This window comes from Scyliorhinus torazame, chromosome 16, assembly GCF_047496885.1.
Source record: "Scyliorhinus torazame isolate Kashiwa2021f chromosome 16, sScyTor2.1, whole genome shotgun sequence".
Classification (NCBI taxonomy): Eukaryota; Metazoa; Chordata; class Chondrichthyes; order Carcharhiniformes; family Scyliorhinidae; genus Scyliorhinus; species Scyliorhinus torazame.
In genome coordinates, this window is record NC_092722.1 from 163,049,683 (window position 1) to 163,070,601 (window position 20,919).

General features: G+C 43.3%; 1 protein-coding gene across 1 annotated transcript in view; it reads right to left on the bottom strand.

The window, feature by feature from the left end:
* Positions 1–1,067: 1,067 nt before the first annotated feature.
* LOC140393195 (G protein-coupled receptor kinase 5-like) overlaps positions 1,068–20,919 on the bottom strand; it is a 385,259-nt gene continuing 365,407 nt past the window's right edge. Inside the window, exons 13-16 of the mRNA XM_072479357.1 lie at positions 19,893–20,030; positions 18,613–18,750; positions 13,746–13,877; positions 1,068–5,284 (exon numbers count right to left, since the gene is read on the bottom strand). Of these exons, the coding sequence (XP_072335458.1) occupies positions 5,183–5,284; positions 13,746–13,877; positions 18,613–18,750; positions 19,893–20,030 (510 nt within the window). The 3' untranslated portion in view covers positions 1,068–5,182. The remainder of the gene's footprint in view (positions 5,285–13,745; positions 13,878–18,612; positions 18,751–19,892; positions 20,031–20,919) is intronic.

The window sequence follows — 20,919 nt, forward strand, 5'->3', positions numbered from 1 at the left end:
GTGGGTATCCTACCCCCCCCCCCCCCCACCCCTGCCCCACCATGGGAATAATTGGTGGGGAAAAGAGGAAGTGACAGCATTAGTTCCTTTTGATGTAGTAAGGAGCTGCTAATCATAGCAAGAATGTTTATAAACATTGTGGTTAGCAGCATTGCAGGGTAATTGAGATGCATTCAAGCGTGAAGGGAAAGATAAATAAACACACTCCCTAAGCAGCTGTTTCTGGACCAATAATACTGTCGATCACTGGCTAGTGGAATACATTGTTCTGTGAAATTGAATGGGAGTTTAGCATTTCAAAGGCTGTCAAGAGATTTGAAACCCTTTGAAGTGTACTTGGCATTCAAGGAAGCCTCGACACCTGTAACAGCTGCTGTTATAAACACTTTTGTCTGAGGCAGCAGATATTAGCGAAGGGCAAGTAAAAATGCAGTGGATTTCCTCTCAACTGCCTAGACTGCTCTTGAGCTTTCAGGCAGGGGTTACAGATGCCGGATTTGATGGGGGATCTCTGATTGGCGGGGGGGGGGGGGGGGAAAGAGGGTCAAATCGCCCTCATGCATGCGTTCCATGTGGGTGTGACCTGTTATTCCGTGGTTGGGGGGGGGGGGCGGGGGGGTCAGCAGCCAGATCTCAGTATCGAGCTGCCCAGCCAAAATGGAGGCCCGATACTGGGATTCTGACGGAGTCTGGAGAGCTCTCCCTCAAATTAGCATGGTAAAGGCGAGGCACTTGCATCCGGGCCCTGCTCCTAGCTGCAGCAGAGAACAGTAGCGATTCTCCCCAGGTGGGAGCACTTCGGCTCCAGAATGGAGAATCCCGCCAATTGTCTTAATTGCGTCAGCAGTTTAACTGAAAGTGAGGATGTATTTATTCAGACCAAAGCTACTACACTGGTCAAATGGCTGAAAGGTTATTAAATGCTATATTTTACACCTCCGGCTTTCAAAGCAAAACAATGTTGCACCACTTTCCGCCTAGAACAAAATCTAGAATGTTATCAGAGTTTCACTGTAAAAAGCAATATGAAGAGACACCCAAAATCAGGAGTTCTGAAAATCCAGAAATAATGTTAACAACTGTATTTAGACATATAATTATTTTGAATTTACAGATCAAAGATACAGTACTTTCTTCTTTCAATTCAAATGTACCTGTTTTTATTTTACGAAAAACAACTGTTTTAAATCTAGTAACAGCAGCGTGTGTTTTTTTGGACATAAGTTACTAAGAATGAAGAGCAGTCAGAGAAGACAGAAGCCATGGTCCTCAAAACCATCGTAAACCAGAGGGAAAGGATGAAAGTGTAATTCCCTGAAAAAAGCTGTAAACCTTTGGATACCATAATCAACCAATATTATTAATACAGAACAAATGGCAGTAATCATTCTATTGGAAAACATATAAACTCACACTGATACAAAAAGTGACAACTACATCTTTCATTTAAGAATTATTACAAACAGGAAATGCGCTCGTCTAAAACAGACCTTCTGACATTAATAACAAATGACAGTATGGTTGAAAAGTTTACCACAATTTCCATTCTGACAGTTTCAAAACAAAACTTCATGTACCATTTTCCCTCAAGGTTAACTTGGTATTTTGTATTTATTTGTTAAACTGGATGTTTCCTGCATTTGTTGAGAATTAAGACCTCAGAAAATCAGTATTATTAAATGGCAGATCTCACGGAACATTGGCATTTGGCTTTAACCATTTAATAGTTTAACATAATTTGTTTTTGCACCCAAGGTGCATAAATGCAGATGTAAATTAAATACATAAAGAATATGAGTAAAATGCAGAAAAGGGAGAGTAAGATCAAATCAGGCAGGATATAATGTGAAATGCACTGTGCCACTCTTTGCATATCATTACTTTAGTAATGATGGATAAATTAAACCTTATCCAATTAAATAAGCTGGATCTCTGCACTGTTGGCAGATTGTGAGCCAAACCATTTAACATGCTACACTATTGTGAGCCAAACTATTTAACATGATAAACTATAGCGAGCCAAACTATTTAACATGATAAACTATAGTGAGCCAAACTATTTAACATGATTAACTATAGTGAACCAAACCATTTAACATGATAAACTATTACTGAACAAGTGATATCATTTCTAAATTGTTTTCAGCTGCAAAATAATTTCTTTGGATCAAATGGCAAATGGGTGCGTTTTTCTGGCTCATCCTGCAATTAAATCAAAAAATAAATAGGATTTTCAAAGTCCTACACAGAAAAATACAAGCTATGTTCCTTCCTTAATCATTTTTGGTCCTTGTGTACAATTTCTTTCTACTACTATTATTGGTAACTTCAAATCTTACCTTCAAATAGATGACCAATAATTTGCCAATTAGCAAACCAAAAAGAATGCCTACCCTCATAACACTATCAAAATCATCGGGCTTTTACAAGGCAAACCTGGAGGCAAACATGACCAGGGGTCTAAGGATGCAAACAATGGACTTCATTGAAAACCCTTAGGCTAAACAGATCCTCTATTTAAAGAACTTAGAAATGGATTTTGTACCTGGAATTGTTAACTACAGTATGTTTTCAAAAAAACACAACAGAACTTAGCTTCAGCTGATTTTTATTCGAAAGTACTCATTTTAAGTAAAGAAAATATCTGCCAAGTAAACATTTCGATGTGATGTCAATAAAGAGCGGAAATAGAATTTTCTATCTTCTATTTGAATTTTTACGAATGAAAGTTGTAAATTCCTGTTAAGCGAATGTGAACACTTCAATTATTTAACTTTACAACTCAATTACTTGTAGTGAAGTGAAACATTACTCGATAATTCTAAAATTTACAGCAAATTTAAAAGAACAGAGAACTGTTCCAATTTCTGAACATTTCCCATTGTGATAACATTATGCAGGGGATTTGGTCAAGGGAAAATTCTCACAAAGCTTTAATGCGAGCTTCTGATAAACGAACGCAATTTTGTCATATGATCATTCAATTAACAGGAATTGACTGTACACTAATTATATTTTGTCAGACATGTTTATTGACATTAAATGTTCACATTGGTAGATTTAACCCTTACACCACATCCCACTACACCTTTATAAATGACAGTAAAACATTTTTGCTAATACGCTTCATTCTTTGGATTTTGGTAACAATTGAAGTAATTGTAAATTTACTTGAATTATACTTAAGGGTCAGGGAAAATAAATGTGCCCAGATCAGAAGTGACATAAACTTCTGGGTTATTAGCTCCAGCTTTAACACTACCCTGTAATTCCGTACATGCAATTATTCCTCTAAAAGGTAGCACGATTTTTCAACATGTCTTCCTCCTGCTGTGCAGCACTTTCCATTAGTGCAAATACTCCCCCTTGTCAGAGAAGCTTCAGCTGCAAAACCCCCGAGTGGTGACAAAATGCTTATTATGTAAAACCAAATGGGCATCATAGAATCCCTACAATGCAGAAAGATGCCATTCAGCTCATCGAGTCTGCTGCGACAGGGCACCCTATGTAGGGCTATATACCTAGGCCCAATCCCCGCCCTATCCCTGTACCCCCACCTAACCTTTGGACACTAAGGCGCTTGGCCATTCCACCTAACCTGCACATCTTTGGACTGTGGGAAGAAACCCACGCAGAGACTAGGAGAACGTGCAAACTCCACGCAGACAGTCACCCAAGGTTGGAATCGAACCCTGGACCTTGGTGCTGTGAGGCAGCAGTGCTAACCACTGATCCACCGTGCTGCCCATGGGCATTGTTGAAGCTGCAAGACGTCCTTGACGTTCTGTGGAACTTAGTCACTGAACATTATGAGAATACTTTAAATTTCAGGACACTTTGATCCAAAATGTTTTTCCAGCCACAACACACCCACCATGGTAGATGGGTGTTGGGATGGAGGGAGGTGGGGATATTGTACATTTTGGGGGCTGTGAGGGCCTGCAACTCCTTTGCAAATTAGTTTATTTTCTTTCTAATTTTCGTTAACCGTTATAATCATCATCCAACATCAGTCTAAATCTATGCCAATGACAGTCATCAGTAGAACCACTGAGGGAATTCCCCCCCCCCCCCCCCCATTAAAGAGACAAACCTTCCTTCTGCTCTATCACTGCAATATGTTCAGGATTGGGGAGCCACAACAGCAACATTTCCAATTACCTATACACTTCTACAACATGACTATTATGCTAATGCTCCAGTGCACAAGCTACCAAACCTACCTGTTTTTGGTTAATTCTATGAGACTTGTTTCATATAGATCATAGCGCACAACTCGTGCCACATGATGTTTATCCCAACTAAGTTGAATGACATGTTTGAGTGGTGTAAGGGTTCAACCCGGATTTAGTTTTAATCATGTCAAAAGTAAGTTATATGAATTTTTCCCTCAAATTTGCATTTTCACATTGAAAACCCTATTGAAGTGGACAAGGAATAACTTGTGCGTGCTAATGAAAAGCTCCTTACAAAAATGTAAAATACATTCGCTCTGATTAAAATGTCACTCACAGAGAAATCATAGGAAACATGCACTTGTTAAATAAAATTTTAAAAAGCAATACAAATGAAAGAGATATTTAATAAAATTTCAGGGTATGACAATCTACAAAAAATATAAAATGACTGCAGATATGGCAAAAGAATATGAAAAAAAAAGTTCTATTGCAGATTTAAAAAGTTCTCTTTCACTGTTAAATGCGGAGGAAGTCTTAAATCACAATTCATAAAAATACATAAGATGTTCATTGTGGAATTAGCACATGGCTTTACAGCTGCTGGGCAGAAAATATACATCCCGATTCTGACTTACTTTAAATACAAATGTACAAAATGTAAACCGAGACAGTTATAGAGAAATTTACAAAACCTCCTTTTTTTTTTAATAAAGACAAAATACAGTTCTAGTATAATGCTATATTTAAATACGTGCAAATAGCCATTTTCATTGATTTGCTATTGCAATATTCTAAGGAAACATCACCTTGCTTCGAATGTCATGATCCCAACCTGCAAGACAGACCTGAGAGGAAGTGAGGCAGCTAGACCAACAGAAATGGAGTGGCTCTGTCGTGTGGAATGGATACCCTACCAGGAACTGGTGCTTTCCCGCTAAATAGTTCCAGAAAATGGGAAAAGCTGAAGAATACAAAGAATCACCACACGAACGATGAGCTGAGGACTAGCTGTTTCCTCCAGAGTTTGAATTAGCTTGATGGCAATTCACATGATGGTTGGAATGGGTCTTCACATTTGTAGTGCTGTTGGAATGACTATGATGATTCTGCAAAAGAGAACACAGCCCGTGACCTATGCAAACGTAGGCGACAAATAGAACCTAATTTTAATAAAACAACTGAACTGTGACTGAAAGTTGCCATCCTGGACAAGCCTAGCAATGTTTGGGAAATGAAAAGGGAAAACTTAATCTTTCTCATTATGGCAAAGCACATTTACTTCATAGATCCCCATTTTCCTATTTCACTGGTCTTACTTGAAGTTCTTTCCTCTTTTCACATTTCACTCAATGGCATTTTTACAGTTTGGACTTAGGTTTGGGGCTTAGTTTCATGTGAGGTCCTGTTCTGATTGATATGAAAATATATAGCACTCTGTCAGAAAGCAATAGTTTATGAGGTTTCAGTATTTTGTTGTTTGTAACCATTTTTCTTAACTCTAGTTTGGAGCCTCCTTGCTAACCTGAGAGTTAGCTAACGGGAGTGGTGTTGAAGTGTTGGTTGCATCTCATTATAGTAGTTTTTTAGATAATGAGCTTAAAGAGTTCTTGTTTTGCTTAGGTTTATTAGAAGTAGATTTTAGTTGTTTGTATTTGCCTTGCTTCTATTTGTATGCGTATTTGGGTGTCGTAGTGTCCGAGGGCAGAGACAGTTTGCTGACAACAGTTGCAGATTTTTCTTTGCTTAGTCTTGGGATTTAGTTTGGTTGCCACCTAGGGTGGGTCTGGTTGCTGTACCTTTCATGTATCTTTTGGGTAATCTCACTTGTTGGAAATGGCTGACTCCGGATTGAGGACAGGGGGAGACCCCCAATTCATTTGTTCACCTGGAACAGCAAGGGGTTGAATGGCCCAGTTTAAATTCTGATGGGGTGTTTTTGCAAGAGACTCATTTGCGGGTTAGGGACCAGACAAAACTGCAAAAGGGGTGGCTGGATAAGTCTTTTATTTGGGCTTTGATGGTAGGATTCCATCAGCCTATTTTGGGTGGGGACCTAAAATATGTTCCGAACCCTAGTCCAAAATGGTTTACCCCGTATCCTTGACTGTGAACCCGGTTCTGGACTCCCCCACCATCGGGAACATCCATCCTGCGTCTACTCTGTCTAGTCCTGTTAGAACTTTACAGAGTTCTATGATGATTCCTCCTCATTCTTCTAAACTTCAGCGAACATAATCCTAATTGACTCATTCTCTCCTCAGTTCCACCATCCCAGGAATCAGTCTGGTAAACCTTTGATCCACTCCCTCTCCACCAAGTACATCCTTCTGCAGATAAAGAGACCAAAATTACATGCAATATTCCAGGTATGGTCTCACCAAGGCCCTGAATAATTGCAGCAAGACATCCCTGCTCTTGTACTCGAATCCTCTCGCTACTAAGGGTGAAGAATGTAGGAAATTTTTATATATATTGTATTTTTTTTTTGCAGTAATGTTATTAAAAACCTAGGTTAAGGTTATATGTCTGCTAAAGCTGTGATTAAGGGGTTAACAGTTGGACAGGCGGTAATGTCACTCATGGCAGGCGCTAGGTGTATTTTTTGTTTAGTTTTTCAGCCCTGCCCTATGCTATGTTGTTTTTAGTTTAATTTTTGAGTTCTGCTTTGGTTTCTGAGGAAAGGAGGTGTTTTTCGCAGATTGACTTCTGAAAGCTTCTCTCCAAAGGACTTTGTGAATAAATCAGTAAGCCATTGAGTGTTAACTGTAAGATTAAGTGGCATTTGATCTATGTGTGGATTTTGTTTAATTGATCTTTTAGAAGTTGATGGAAAGAAAGCTCCAAGACCTTTCTTTACTTTTTAACAATTAACTGTTAATTGAAAAGCTGTTGTTTCCTAGGATGTTGATGGGGTTAATCCTGTGTTAATAATAAAGTTTGTTTTAATATAAAAGATCCCTGGTTGTCAGTGGAACCACTCCTGGAGCGAAGTATCCTTTCCTCACAATTTACAAATTGACAAATTGTTGGGGTCTTGTCTAGTTTTGTAATATAAATTGGGGCCTGGTCCGGGCATCTTAACAGAATGCCCACATACCATTTGCCTTCTTTACTGCCTGCTGCATCTCCATGCTTACTTTCAGCGACTGGTGTGCAAAGACTCCCAGGGCTCGTGGCACATTCCTCTCTCGCAATCTACATCCATTCAGCTAATAGTCTGCCTTCCTGTTTTTGCTACCAAAGTGGTATCTACACATTATCCACATTATACTGCATTTTCCCACTCACTCAGCTTGTCCAAATTAATTGAAACTTCTCTGTATCCTCCTCAAATTTCACTCTCCCACCCAGCTTTATGCCATCTGTAAATTTGGAGATATTACATGTAATTTCATCATCTAAATCATTAATATATACTATGAATTGTTGGAGTCCTACTACTGATCCCTGTGGCACCCCGCTAGTCATGGCCTGCCACTTGGAAAAAAGGCCTGTTTATTCCTACTTTTTGTTTCCTGTCTGCCGACCAGTTTCTATCCATCTCAATACACTACCCCCAATCCAATGTGCTTTAATTTTGCAAGCTAATCTCTTATGTGAGACTTTGTCAAAGGTCTTCTGAAAGTCCAAATAAACCTCATCCATTGGCTCCCCCTCATCAACTCTACTAGTTATATCCTCGAAGAATTCCAGTAGATTTATCAAGCATGATTTCCCCTTCATAAATCCATGCCGAATCTGTCCAATCCTGCCACTGTTTTCCAAGTGCTCTGCTATTAAATCTTAATGCTAGACTCTAGAGTTTTTCCCATACTGACATCAGGCTGACTGGTCTATAATTCCCTGTTTTCTCTCTACGTCCCTTTTTAAATAGTGGGGTTACATTAGCTACCCTCCTATCTGTAGGAACTGTTCCAGCGTCTATAGAGCCTTGGAAGATGACCACCAATGCATCCACTATTTCTCGGGCCACTCCCTTAAGGACTCTGGGATGTAGATTATCTGGCACAGGAGATTTAATGGCCTTCAATCCCATTAATTTCCCAACACCATTTCTCGACTAATATTGATTTCCTTCAGTTCCTCCCTGTCACTAAAGTCTGTGTTCTCCAACTTGTATAGTTTGTTACTTGTGAAGACAGAATCAAAGTATGTATTTAGTTGGTCAGCCATTTCTTTGTTCCCATTATAAATTCCCTTGCTACTGACTGTATGGACCCTACATTTGACTTCACCAATCTTTGTCACTTCACATACCTATAGAAGATTTTACAGTCAGTGTTTATGTTCCCTGCAAGTTTACTCTCGATTTTAGTTTCCCCCATCTTAATCAATCCCTTGTCCTCCTTTGCTGAATTCTAAATTGCTCCCAATTTCCGTCTGTTTTTTTTTCTGGCCAGTAAGTATGCCCCTTCCTTGGATCTGATACTATCACTGATTTCCCTTGCAAGCCATGGTTTGGCCTCCTTTGCAGTTTTACTTTTGTGCCAGACAGGAATGAACAATTGTTGCAGTTCACCCATGCGCTCTTTGAATGTTTGCCATTGCCTATCCACCATCATCCCTTAAAGTAATGTTTCCCAATCCATCATGGCCAAATCACACCTCAAACCATCGTAGTTTCCTTTATTTAGGTTCAGGACCTAGAGTCAGAATCAAAAACGCCACTCTCCACCTTGATGAAGAATTCTATCATGTTGTTGTTGCTTATGGTCTTGCACAACTAGATCACTAATTATTCCTTTCTCATTACACAATACCCAATGTAGGATGGCCTGTTCTCTGGTTGGTTGCTCAATGTATTGGCCCAGAAAACCATCCTATATACACTCCAGGAATTCTTCCTCTATGTTACACTAATTTGATTTGCCCAATCTATATTTTTTTAAAACGTATTTTATTACAAACCTGTATCAAAGCAGGTTACAGCAAGTAAATAACCCGGGAAACATACTTCCTAAAAATCAACTATACAGTCTGTACTGATTTTCACGCCTCCCCCATCACTCATCCCCCCCCGCCCCTAATGTCACGTTAACGTTTCTTGCCCTTTGCTGTTTCTCAGCTCGACCCATACAGATTCCACATTGTCGGAGCTAATATCTTTCCTTACTATTGTGTTAATTTCCTCTTTAACCACAATACATCCCACCACCGTCTATCTTTCCTAAATACTGAATACCCCTGGATGTTCAATTCCCATCCCTAGTCACCCTGCAGCCATGTCTCCATAATCCCGAATATATAATAACCGTTTACAACTATTTGCGCGATTAATTCATCCACTTTATTGTGAATGTTTTAATTTATTCATTTATGGGGATGTGGGCATTGCTGGTTAGACCAGCATTTATTGCCCATCGCTAGTTGCCCTTCAGAAGCTGGTAGTGAGTTGCCTTCTTGAACCGCTGCAGTCCTTCAGATGTAGGTACACCCACAATGGGGCCGGTTTAGCACAGTGGGCTAAACAGCTGGCTTGTAATGCACAACAAGGCAGCAGCGCAGGTTCAATTCCCGTGCCGGCCTCCCCGAACAGGCGCCGGAATGTGGCGACTAGGGGCTTTTCACAGTAACTTCATTGAAGCCTACTTGTGACAATAAGCTATATTATTATTATATTATTATTATTTTGTTAATTATTATTATTTTTTATTATTATGCTGTTAGGGAGGGAGTTACAGGATTTTGTCCCAGCGACAGTGAAAGAACGGCGATATATTTCCAAGTCGGGGTGGTGAGTGACTTGGAGGGGAATCTCCAGGTGGATTTGGGGGGTGCTCTCTAAGGAACCTTGGTGAGTTACTGTAGTGCATCTTGTAGATGGTACACAAGGCTGCCACTGTTTGGTTGGTGGTGGAGGGTTTAAATGTTTGTGGAACGAGGAGCAATCAAGCGGGCTGCTTTGTCCTGGATAGTGTCAAGCTTCTTGATTGTTGTTGGAGCTGTACTCATCCAGGCAAGTGAAGAGTATTCTATTACACTCCTTTTACCTGCCCTGGTAGCCACAGTATTAATGTGGCTAGTATAGTTCTGTTTCTGATCAATGGTAACCCCCAGGATGTGGATTGTGGGGCATTCAGCGATGGTAATGCCATTGATTGTCAAGGGGCGATGGTTAGTGTCATGATATGCAGACATGCAGATAATGATATACAGACAGGCAGCTAATGAACACAGAGAATAGGACATGACCAATGAGCGGGCAGGACACTCCGGGGTGGTATCTCACTATAAAAGGCACGAGACACACACACTCCGTCTCTTTCCACTGGTGAACATCTACAGAGTGAGTCAGGGTGTATGTACAGTATCACACCTCCAGCACGTGGCTAAGAGCTAGTCCTGTTCAGTCAGACAGAGTAACCACACTTAGGTTAGCAGAGTCAAACTCATCGAGAACTGTGCTAACTGTGCTACTGGTTCAATAAATCAGATTGAACTAACTTCAAGGTCTGGAGTATCTTTTGGTTAAAGCTGCATCCAGTTGTAGCCTGTGTTATCCCAGAGTACATTACACATCAGTTATATCCTCTCTTGTAGGAGATGGTCATTGCCTGGCACCTGTGTGGCACGAATGTAACTTCCCACTTATCAGCCCAAGCTTGGATATTGTCCAGGTCTTGCTGCATTTGGGCATGGCGCCTTTTTGGACACTAAGGGGCAATTGGACATGGCACAAAGCCTTAGGCTTGTCTTTTTTTAAATTAGAGGTTTTTTTTCCAATTAAGGGGCAATTTAGCAAGGACAAATTGCAAGGACACCTGCACATCTTTTTGGGTTGTGAGGATGAAACCCACGCAGCCACGGGGAGAATGTGCAAACTCCACACAGTAGACAGTGACCCAGGGCCAGGATCAAACCCAGGTCCTCGGCATCGTGAGGCAGCAGAGCTAGCCACTGCATCAATGTGCTGCCCTAAGGCTTGTCTTTAGAACATTCCTTGTCCCGTTCCTATTATTCTTCACTGTGATCCTGTTTGAATCTGGCCCTTGATTTCTCTACCTATTACTTTTCTTATTTCCTTTTTTGTCTTTTGTTCTTGTCTGTTTTTCCCCCTCCTCCAACTCCTTGCATAGGTTCCCATCCCTCTGTCATTTTAGTTTAAATCTTCCCCAACCACTATCTTCAATTCTGAATTGGGAAATATTTTATTGGTACAAGATTTAAGGTTCTATTCTGTACAAGAACCAAAGAGCGAACTGTTGAGATTGCACGATCATTTTGAAGGTGGAATCCAACGCTACGAAGGTAAGTGCTCGATCCCGACGTTGGGAGACTGTCTGCGTGGAGTTTGCACGTTCTCTCAGTGTCTGTGGGTTTCCTCCGGGTGCTCCGGTTTCCTCCCACAGACCAAAGATGTGCTGGTTAGGCAGAATGGCCATGCTAAATTGTGCCTTAGTGTCAAAGATGTGTGGGTTAGGTGCGGCTATGGGGATAGGGTGGAGGCAGGGGGCCTAGGTAGGGAGATCATCGTAGGATTGGTGCAGGCTCGATGGGCTGAATGCCCTCCTTCTACACTGTAGGGCATGGATGGATTCTATGAAGATTTGCACATTCCATCCTGATCTGTGTACAACATTGCCAATAGCCCAGAGTTTATCGCAGAGAAATACGTCATTATATTCATTTTGGATTAAATTCCTTTGCCTCATGCAAATTTTCATAGGCAAATAAATGTAAAATAATCAGTAATGATGTGCTTAAAGGAACATTCACAATGTGTGGATCTGAATATGGTAAATCTATAATTGTGAATGTGCATGCTCTGAACAGGTTGGGCCGCAAGAAATATTCTCTACTTACATTCTTGGTGGGTTCCCATTTTAAGAGCGAGAGAGATTAAAAAGTTGTTTCAAGTAAAAAAAATAATCTCCTCTTATAAGAGCATAAAGGAAGGAGTTCCTGCAAGCTCATTCCCACCATTCAATGAGATTATCGGTAAATCAATCCCATTTACCTACCTGCGCTCCACTTCTCTGATGACCTTACCGAACAAAAAACCATTGATTTTAGTCTTAAAAAGTTTCAACTGATCCGTCATTCACATTCTTGTTTTTGGGTGGGCATGCGGGGCAGGTGAGCTCAAAATATTTACTGCCATTTGTGTGAAACATTTAAAGTTTACGTCGTTTTGTTCCCCTTTATTTCATTCTTCAGTACAATGGTGCCCTACAAAGATTCAATCTTTCCATTGTCACGGGCTAATTCATAGAATCATAGAATCCATACCCTGCAGAGTGTGGTGGATGTTGGGACAGTGGGTACATTTAAGGAGGAGTAAGACAGATTTTTAATCTGCAATGGGTTGAAAGGTTACGGAGAACAGGAAGGACGGCGGAGATGAGGCCATGAACAGGTCAGCCATGATTGTATTGAATGGTGGAGCAGGCTCGAGAGGCTAAATTGCCGACTCCTGCTCCTAGTTTTGATGTTCTCAGAAAAAACTATTCCGTCTATTTCCATTTTCCAGCTCTTGGTCTGTAGCCCTCGAGCACAAATCTGGTGTTCTTGATTAATATGGAGATCAGGGGTTATGGGGAAAAGGCTGGAGAATGGGGATGAGGAACCTATCAGCCATGATCGAGTGGCAGAGCAGACTCAATGGGCCGAATGGCCTAATTCTGCTCCTACATATTGTGGTCTTATGGGTTGAATAACAAGCCCATTCATATTTGACTTGTAATACTCTAAAATAACCAGTTGTTTGCATGCTAACCAGATTGGGACCAGCTTATGTCTGTATTGTCCAGTGTGATGCAGAACTGGTTTCTAACTGGTTGGAGCTGGTTTCTCCCTCTGGGTGATCACAGTTTACCACATGGAGACTGATCTGCGATTACATCAAGCAGTAATTTGAAACTCTGATATCCAATGACGGTCCTCAACTTTCATCAGGCATAGATAGGAGTTGATCTACCAAAGACCTGTTAATGGCACATCTTAGCTCTTCATTTCTAATTTCTAGCTTATTGTTTGGAAGTTGATGAAACAAATTGTATTTTTCAGAAATTAATCAATTATAAAATAAAAGAATCTTTAAAAAAAATCTTTTTCTTACAGCACCAGAAGCAGGCAGCATTAATGTTCCCTCCGTGTGCTCCAATTGGAGAACATTGCAGGTTTATTAATAAACACAGAGTAAGCGCCACAAGATGGCACTAACATACATCATGTTAAAAATGTGGGCTTGGATTCTCCAGTCCTCCAGTCGCGTGTTTCTCTGTGGCGCGCTGTTTTCTGGTGGTGCGACTCTACCCCCGCCACTTGTCAACGGGATTTTCCATTGAAGGCACCAAACCCGGGGGGCGGGAGTGCACTGCCGGCAGGAACAGAGAATCCCAATGTGATCTCAGCCCTCATATTTATGGACAAATGGGACATTGTCATGACATGTAAGAAATATCAGACATTAGCTTACAGTAGATAAGCAGGTTCATAGTTCATGATCTTAATGGACGCTAATTATTCCGGGCCACGATAAATCACCAGCAACAACATTCCGGTAGTCGGTGTAAGATAGACATCAAGCAATAGAATATTTAGCATCCCGAGCTTATTGACTCTCACCTGCCGCCGGAAAAGTCTTTGAAGCAGACTTTTTTTGGGTGGTTCAGGGGTGTAGCTCCTGTCCAGGTCCTGGGATAAGCTTCCATTCGGACCAAACACATTTAGTTCCTTAAAGCATTCCGTTTCGATCATCTGCAGTGACAGCAATAGAGGAATATTACTCCGCGCACCACAAATGCCAGCAACTAATCTTGCAATTTCCTGTTCATACCAAATATTTCTCGAGTAGAGTCGGCAGTTCATGTAAACAATGTGTATTTGTATTTCCAACCCACGGCATTCCTGTCATCACCTTTTTTGCAACAGATTGGTCATGAAGCTGGCTACTACTTGCCAATGAGGCACATGCTACTGCAGAGCACATGTTCCATCCCAGCTGATGTTAGAACTGGATGGGAAGATTGCAGAATGGTACCCTGGCCGGATTCTCTGATCCTGAGGCTAAGTATTGACGCCATCGTAAACGTCGTCGCGTTTCCCGACGGTGTCAACATGGCCTCAGGATCAGTAATTATGGCCCCTACAGGGGGGCCAGCACAGCACTGGAGCGACCCACGCCACTCCAGCTGCCGATCCTGGTGTCAACTGGGCGCCACGGGTCCTCGCATGCGCAGTGGCACCGGCGCCAATGCGCACATGCGCAGTGGCTCCCTTCTCCGTGCCGGCCCCGACGCAACATGGCTACAGGGGCCGGCGCAGAAGGAGGCCCCCAGCCTGAGAGGCCGGCCCGCCGATCGGTGGGCCCCGATCGCGGGCCAGGCCACAGCGGAGACATTCCCGGAGTCGGACCTCCCCCCCGCACACACCCCCACCCCCCCGCACGCTGCACCCGGACCCTTTAACGCCGAGGTCCCGACGGGTAAGACCAGGTTAGAACGGGGCCGGCGGGACTTGGGTTTTTTGTTATGGCCGCTCGGCCCACCCCGGGCCGAGAATCGCCGGGGGGGGTCCCCAGTAGAGCAGCCCCCGACCGGCGCCGGGCCGACCACGCCGGCGACAATGGCACAGATTCTCCACTCTGCGGAGAATCGCGTCCTGGTGTCGGGGCGGCGTGGCGCGATTCGCGCTGGTCGCGGTGATTCTCCGGCCCGGCCCTGGGCTGAGAGAATCCTGCCCCGTCTCAGAAGGCTGCAACTTTTACTTTTTAAAATAAAATATGGAGGAACTGTGAGGGGGAACCGTACCATGCTTTTTTCAAAGTGTCGGTTCTGGTGAGTAAACCGAGAGAATCCCACTGCCGCTTGGAAATCGCTCAGAATGTTGAGCCTCTTTTAGAAAATGTTTGACCCGCATGAATCATGCCGCACTCGCGACGGCCTGCCGCTGATTCTTCATCCCAGGATAACTTAATCTCTGCAATCAATGGGGCACTCCATGTAAATGCACTCGTTCCAGATCCAGTTGGGGGAATATCTGTCAGGAAGCTAGCACCAAGTTTCTCAGAAGGAATCCTGACCCAACTCCTGGATGGTGTGCAGCAGAGGTGGGACCTTCAGTGTCCTTCCACCAAGTTCCCCACTGGGTGGCAATGGCAGCCTTAGTGAGTGCCAGCTTGCTGCAGAGGAGACGGGGCAACAGTGCTGCAAGAAGATGACCTTCTTTGCACGACCAGTGTAAGTCTGCCTCAAGTCTCCCACTGCGTCCCTTCACACCTCCAAGGTTATCTCTCACCCAGCCAGCTCAAGGGTTTCCAACAATAATCGTTCGCCCTCTCCCCAACCCCAACCCCATATTCCCCCCAGTAGCTAATCTGTCCTTCACGTTCCGGCTCCCACTCAAGTTCCACGCATGCCAGACTTCATCACCATCTGAACCTGCAGGACGCCCACCTACATTCTCCTCATCTGTCTCATTGAAAGGTAAGCCCAAGCAGAACCAGTGTGAGTGGGCAAGCCAGCTCAGATGCCTCACACCCTTTGAGGAAAGGGCTCTTGAGCTGGCAGGAGAGGAGCAGGACTCCACCTACTCATTTGTACTGGTCCTGTCCGGAGCTGGAGAAGTTTTGGGGTTCGTTCTTCAGCACTATGTTGGCGATCTTGCACTTGGACCTGAAGCCCTATCCCGTGGATGTCATTATCTGGGCTGTCAGACCTGCCGAAGCTGCAGATGGGGCGGGGGCAGATATTTTAGCCTTCGCCTCGCTGATTGTTCGCAGGCAGGACCTGTTGAGGTGGAGGTCAGCTTCTCCCCCCTGTGCCTCAGTGTGGCTGGGGGACGTGATGGAGTTTCTATATCGTGATAAGGTTAAGTTCATCTTGATGGGGGCGATTGAGGGTTTCCATAAGAGCTGGGGTTTGTTTATTCTTCATTTTAAAGAGTTGTTCACCATCAGTTGCTAAGGAGAGGGGGAGTTATTCTTCAAGTCATACGTGAGTTGGTGGTAGAGTGTGGCGGGGTCCTTCTGTTATTCTTTTTGTTTTGTGTTGTTTTGGTTTGTTTTAAGTATAAAATGTTAAAAAATAACATGAACCCTGTGCCCGTGTGGATATCACCCCCACAACCCAAAGATGTGCAGGGTAGGTGGATTGGGCACGCTAAACTCTTCCTAAATTGGTAAAATACAAAAAAGATTTTTTTTTTTTAAAAACCAAATAAAAATATTCAAAAAAAGATACCTTGGGCGGGATTCTGCCCTACCCGGCGGGGCGGGGGGTCCCGGCGGGATGGAGCGGCATGAACCACTCCGGCGTCGGGCCACCCCAAAGGTGCGGATTTCTCCACACCTTTAGGGGTCAAGCCCTCACCGTGAGGGGCTAGGTGCGCGCCGGAGTGGTTGGCGCGCCGCCGACCGGCATGGAAGGCCTTTGGCGCCACGCCAGCTGGGGCCGAAAGGACTGCGCCGGGCGGCTGAAGTCCGCGCAGGCACGGGAGCGTCAGCGGCTGCTGACGTCATCCCTGCGTATGCGCAGGGGGGGGGGGGGGGGGTCTCTTCCGCGTCGGCCCTGGTGATGACTGTGGCCGAGGCGGAGGGGAAAGAGTGCCCCCACGGCACAGGCCCGCCCGTGGATTGGTGGGCCCCGATCGTGGACCCGGCCACCGTGGGGGCACCCCCTGGGGCCAGATCGTCCCGCGCCCCCCCACAGGACCCCGGAGCCCGCCTGCGCCGTCTAGTCCCGCCGGGAAGAGAGGTGGTTTGATTCTCGCCGGTGGGACAGGCATCCCAGCAGCGGGACTTCAGCCCATCGCGGGCTGGAGAATCGCCAGGGGGGTGCTCGCCGACCGGCGCGATTCCCGCCCCCGCCGAATATCCGGTGCCAGAGAATTCGGCAACCGGTGGGGGCGGGATTCACTCCAGCCCCTGGAGATTCTCCGACCCGGCGGGGGGGGTCGGAGAATCCCGTCCCTTATTTCTAATGTTTACCAATACAAATAGAGATCCCTTAAAACTACCTTTGTTTTTAAACAACTGAAAGACTGCAAATCTGAGCTTCATACGTCTAATGGAGTACAGAGAAAAGAGATCACTCCAGTTCAGTAATGTCTGTGCCGCCGATGTGACAGGGAAAGGAGGGTTTGGGCTCTGGACAGCAGCAGTTGGCCAGCACTGGATTATGCAGCTCTGGAAATGGATGAAAATTCCTGAATTCTCTTTAAATACTTTTCTGTATTGAGGATTATTTATGCTGGACTCCATATTTCTGCATTTAATTTCTAGCAAGATAATGAACACTTCTCTAGAATATGCTAAATTATGTACTGACTTAAACCCTTTCGGGTGTCATTGTTAAAAGGAACCTGGAGAGGAACTCAGCTAGAATCCCTTCTGCGACGGTGTTTGTGAACAAATACAAGAAAATGGCTTGACACCATTCTAAGCGATGCCACAGAAGGGGATACAATGACCTCTGAATAAAACACCTTGCTTACTGCCAATCATAGGCAGTTTAGTGGTCTGAGTAGAGGCTGAGAAAAATGGCTTGAAATGACCTAAACTCATTTCATTCATGGACCTTATAATCACCAGCTTACAGTAGATTTATGTCCCGACCATCAAGTAGAAAGGAGAGTGTTCTGCCCTCCAATGTGCACTTTTGCATCAAATTAACACTAACACGTTATTGAAGCATGTTTACTGTGTGCTTTTGTGTGGGCACACTAAGCCTGTGTACTAGGGAGGAAATAGCATCACACAGTGCAGGAAGCTTAACGGTACCATTTCCTACAGAAAATAAAATAATCATGGAAAACAGATCTCACGCTGTTGGTAACCCTAGACTGACTTGGGTTGGTGATGTCACGGGGGGACGTTGCGAGGAAGTTGAGAGTCTGCAAATTTATTTGCAAAATTTTACCAATGAGATTGCAAGTAGTTGCACTCCCTAAAACACTGCTGGCCAACAATACTGATAACTACTTGAGAGGAGATAGCAAGCATAAATATACACAAATAACAGAGGTGAAAATTCATAAACCCTGCTTCACTCTTGACACTGAAAATCGAATGGCAAATAAAATAGGCCATGTTAAAGGAGTACTATTCATGCTTTGCATTCTTGGACTGCAGCACGAGCACCGGTGTAAATTCAATAAGGCCAGGATTGTGAGCTTAGACACAGAAACACTTGTTCTTGATTAATCTGTAATGTCCTGATGAGTTCCAATTTCATCTGGAGAATTCCGCCACCTTCCACACTTTATAAACTGGCTCTTGAGGTATAGTATTTAGGCAGCACCGTAGATTGTATGTTTTTTTTTTACAAGCCGTAATAATTACGCGTTTAATATACATTTTCATACCATTGTTCCTCTGGGAACCAAAATGATGAAAGAAAGATAGGCTCAATCAGTCTAACGAATAAGTTAACATGGGGGATGCAATCTTCCTTTCATGTACCCAAACTCAAAAGATGATAAGTCTTCTGCTCACCTCATTCTGCCATGGAATAGAAACACAGCCGGTAGAAAACTTTGAATAGAAATCATCATCTGTCTGGTCCAGGTTCACTCCTTTCACAGTGGAGAACTGTTCAATATCCAGCACATCTTTGCAATAGACAGCTCGTGGCTGTTAAGAGGAGCAAGGAGTTAGGATCCGAGCTGCTACCTTCTACGAAATACAGAATTAATTTCAAAGCACGGTATGCATGCAAAAGGGGTGGCACAATGGCATTTTGTTCCTTTGCTCCCCTCCATCACCACCCCATTTTTTCTGAATGATAAATACTCATCAAGTTGGACCTCTTGTGAACAATTAATATCCAGGCAGGTGAGGCAGAAATTGGCCGTAAAGCTCTGGTGCTCAGCAATGAACGTTTTGCCTCGTGCGGCAGACTGTCGCAATCATGCATTTGCACGCTCATAAGATCCACCACGTGGCTTCTCAAAGTGAAAATTACTTATTCAATTAGTCGGGGCTGAATATGCATGCCTACTTGGTTCAAATAGTTAAAAAGATATCTGAATGGATGTATTTTCTTCCTCTGCAGGATTCTGCCTGGCTTCCAGTGATAGAGGCAGGATTGAAGAACAATGTTTCATTGTACTGTGCAACCAAGCCAACAAATTATGAATGATGTATGAATATAAATCTTTAATCACTTCCCTTTCAGAATAATCAGTGCACAATTCCCCGAAGCAGCTGCAAATGGTTTCTAATAGATTTTTTTTATATAAAAAGAACTTCCATAATAAATTACATTAGCATTTGAAGCATTACATCAGTGGAAATTACAACAAGGTCCCTGGTTAGAATAATTTGAGATTTTATGAGACTCTTATTTGCATTACGGATAATGGCACTGCACTGAGTTCATGTAAAGGCTGAAAATTGGAGAGGGGGTATATGATACATGATCCATGAGGAAGCTAAACAAACAAATACAATATTGAGTCGAAATAGGACTTCTGCATATTATACCTATTAGAATAGATAATAGCAACATTGTTCACAGTTGTCATCTTAGTCTTTACTCTTTTTCCAGTTAGCACAATGATACTATAGACAAATCATTGATATATTAAAATTAATATTTTTCTTCCTTCCTGATCCTTCCCTTGAGATCCATAAATACAATGCAGGCAAAACGAACGATTGGAATTTATTTTAACTGAAGAACATGTCACTTTATAATCATTGCGCTCACAGCAGTAAACAATGCTTTCAATGTATTTGCAACTGGCTCCTTCCAATATTGTCTCATTACTCACATCAGGTACAAATGGAGGCTCCATTATGCCTGCTTCTAATCGTTTGAAATTGATATTCCTGAAGAATGGGTTTTTCTTCACATCTGAAGCACCTCCTCCTGTACAGCCCAATCTTTGCTTGGGGTCTTTGGTTAGCAACTGTTGAGAAAAGATTTAGGGATGTTACAATGCTGCATAGATGTGCAGCTACCAATTTTTCAAACAGAGGTAAAGGATTGACCTATGCAACGATGTGCATCGATCATTTATAATCACACACGCAATGCAGAAAAAAGAGCGGTGGGGCTCATTTCCAGACTTAGTATTAATTTGTGCTTCTTTTTTATCTACATAATAATGACTATACATTGTAGTTGGCTTTGGTAACACAACACATGGGATATCCTGTACTTAGGCTGGGATAAGAATAGCATAAAAGACAAAGAAGGAGAAGAGTTTCTAAGGTGTGTGCAGGAGAATTTTCTAGATCAGTATGTTTCTTGTCCAACGAGGAAGGAACATGATGACTTGATTCTGGGGAATGAAATGGATCAAGTATCAGTCGAGAAAAGTTTAGGAGACAGTGATCAGAGTACCTTAGCTTTAGATTAGCTGTGGAAAAGGACAAGGAGCAATTCAGAGCAAACAACTGGAGCATTTCAGTGGGGTGAGAGCAGATCTGTCCCCTGAAAAGTGGAATAAAAGATTGATAGACAGAAACTGTAACAGAAGAACGGACTGCCTTTAATGAGGAGATGAGTTGGGTATAGTTGAGGCACAGTCCCACCACGGCAAAATGTAGGGCCAACAAATCAGAGCACCCCGAATGATGAAAGATCTGGAGAGTAAGGTGAAGCAGGAAGGTAACACATATGAAAGAGTTCAGGTTGGTAATACAAGAACGAATTAGGCTGAACATAAAAAAGTCAGAGAGGAGCACGGTGGCGCAGTGGTTAGCACTGCTGCTCACGGCGCTGAGGCCCTAGGTTCGATCCCGGCTCTGGGTCACTGTCCGTGTGGAGTTTGCACATTCTCCCCATGTCTCCGT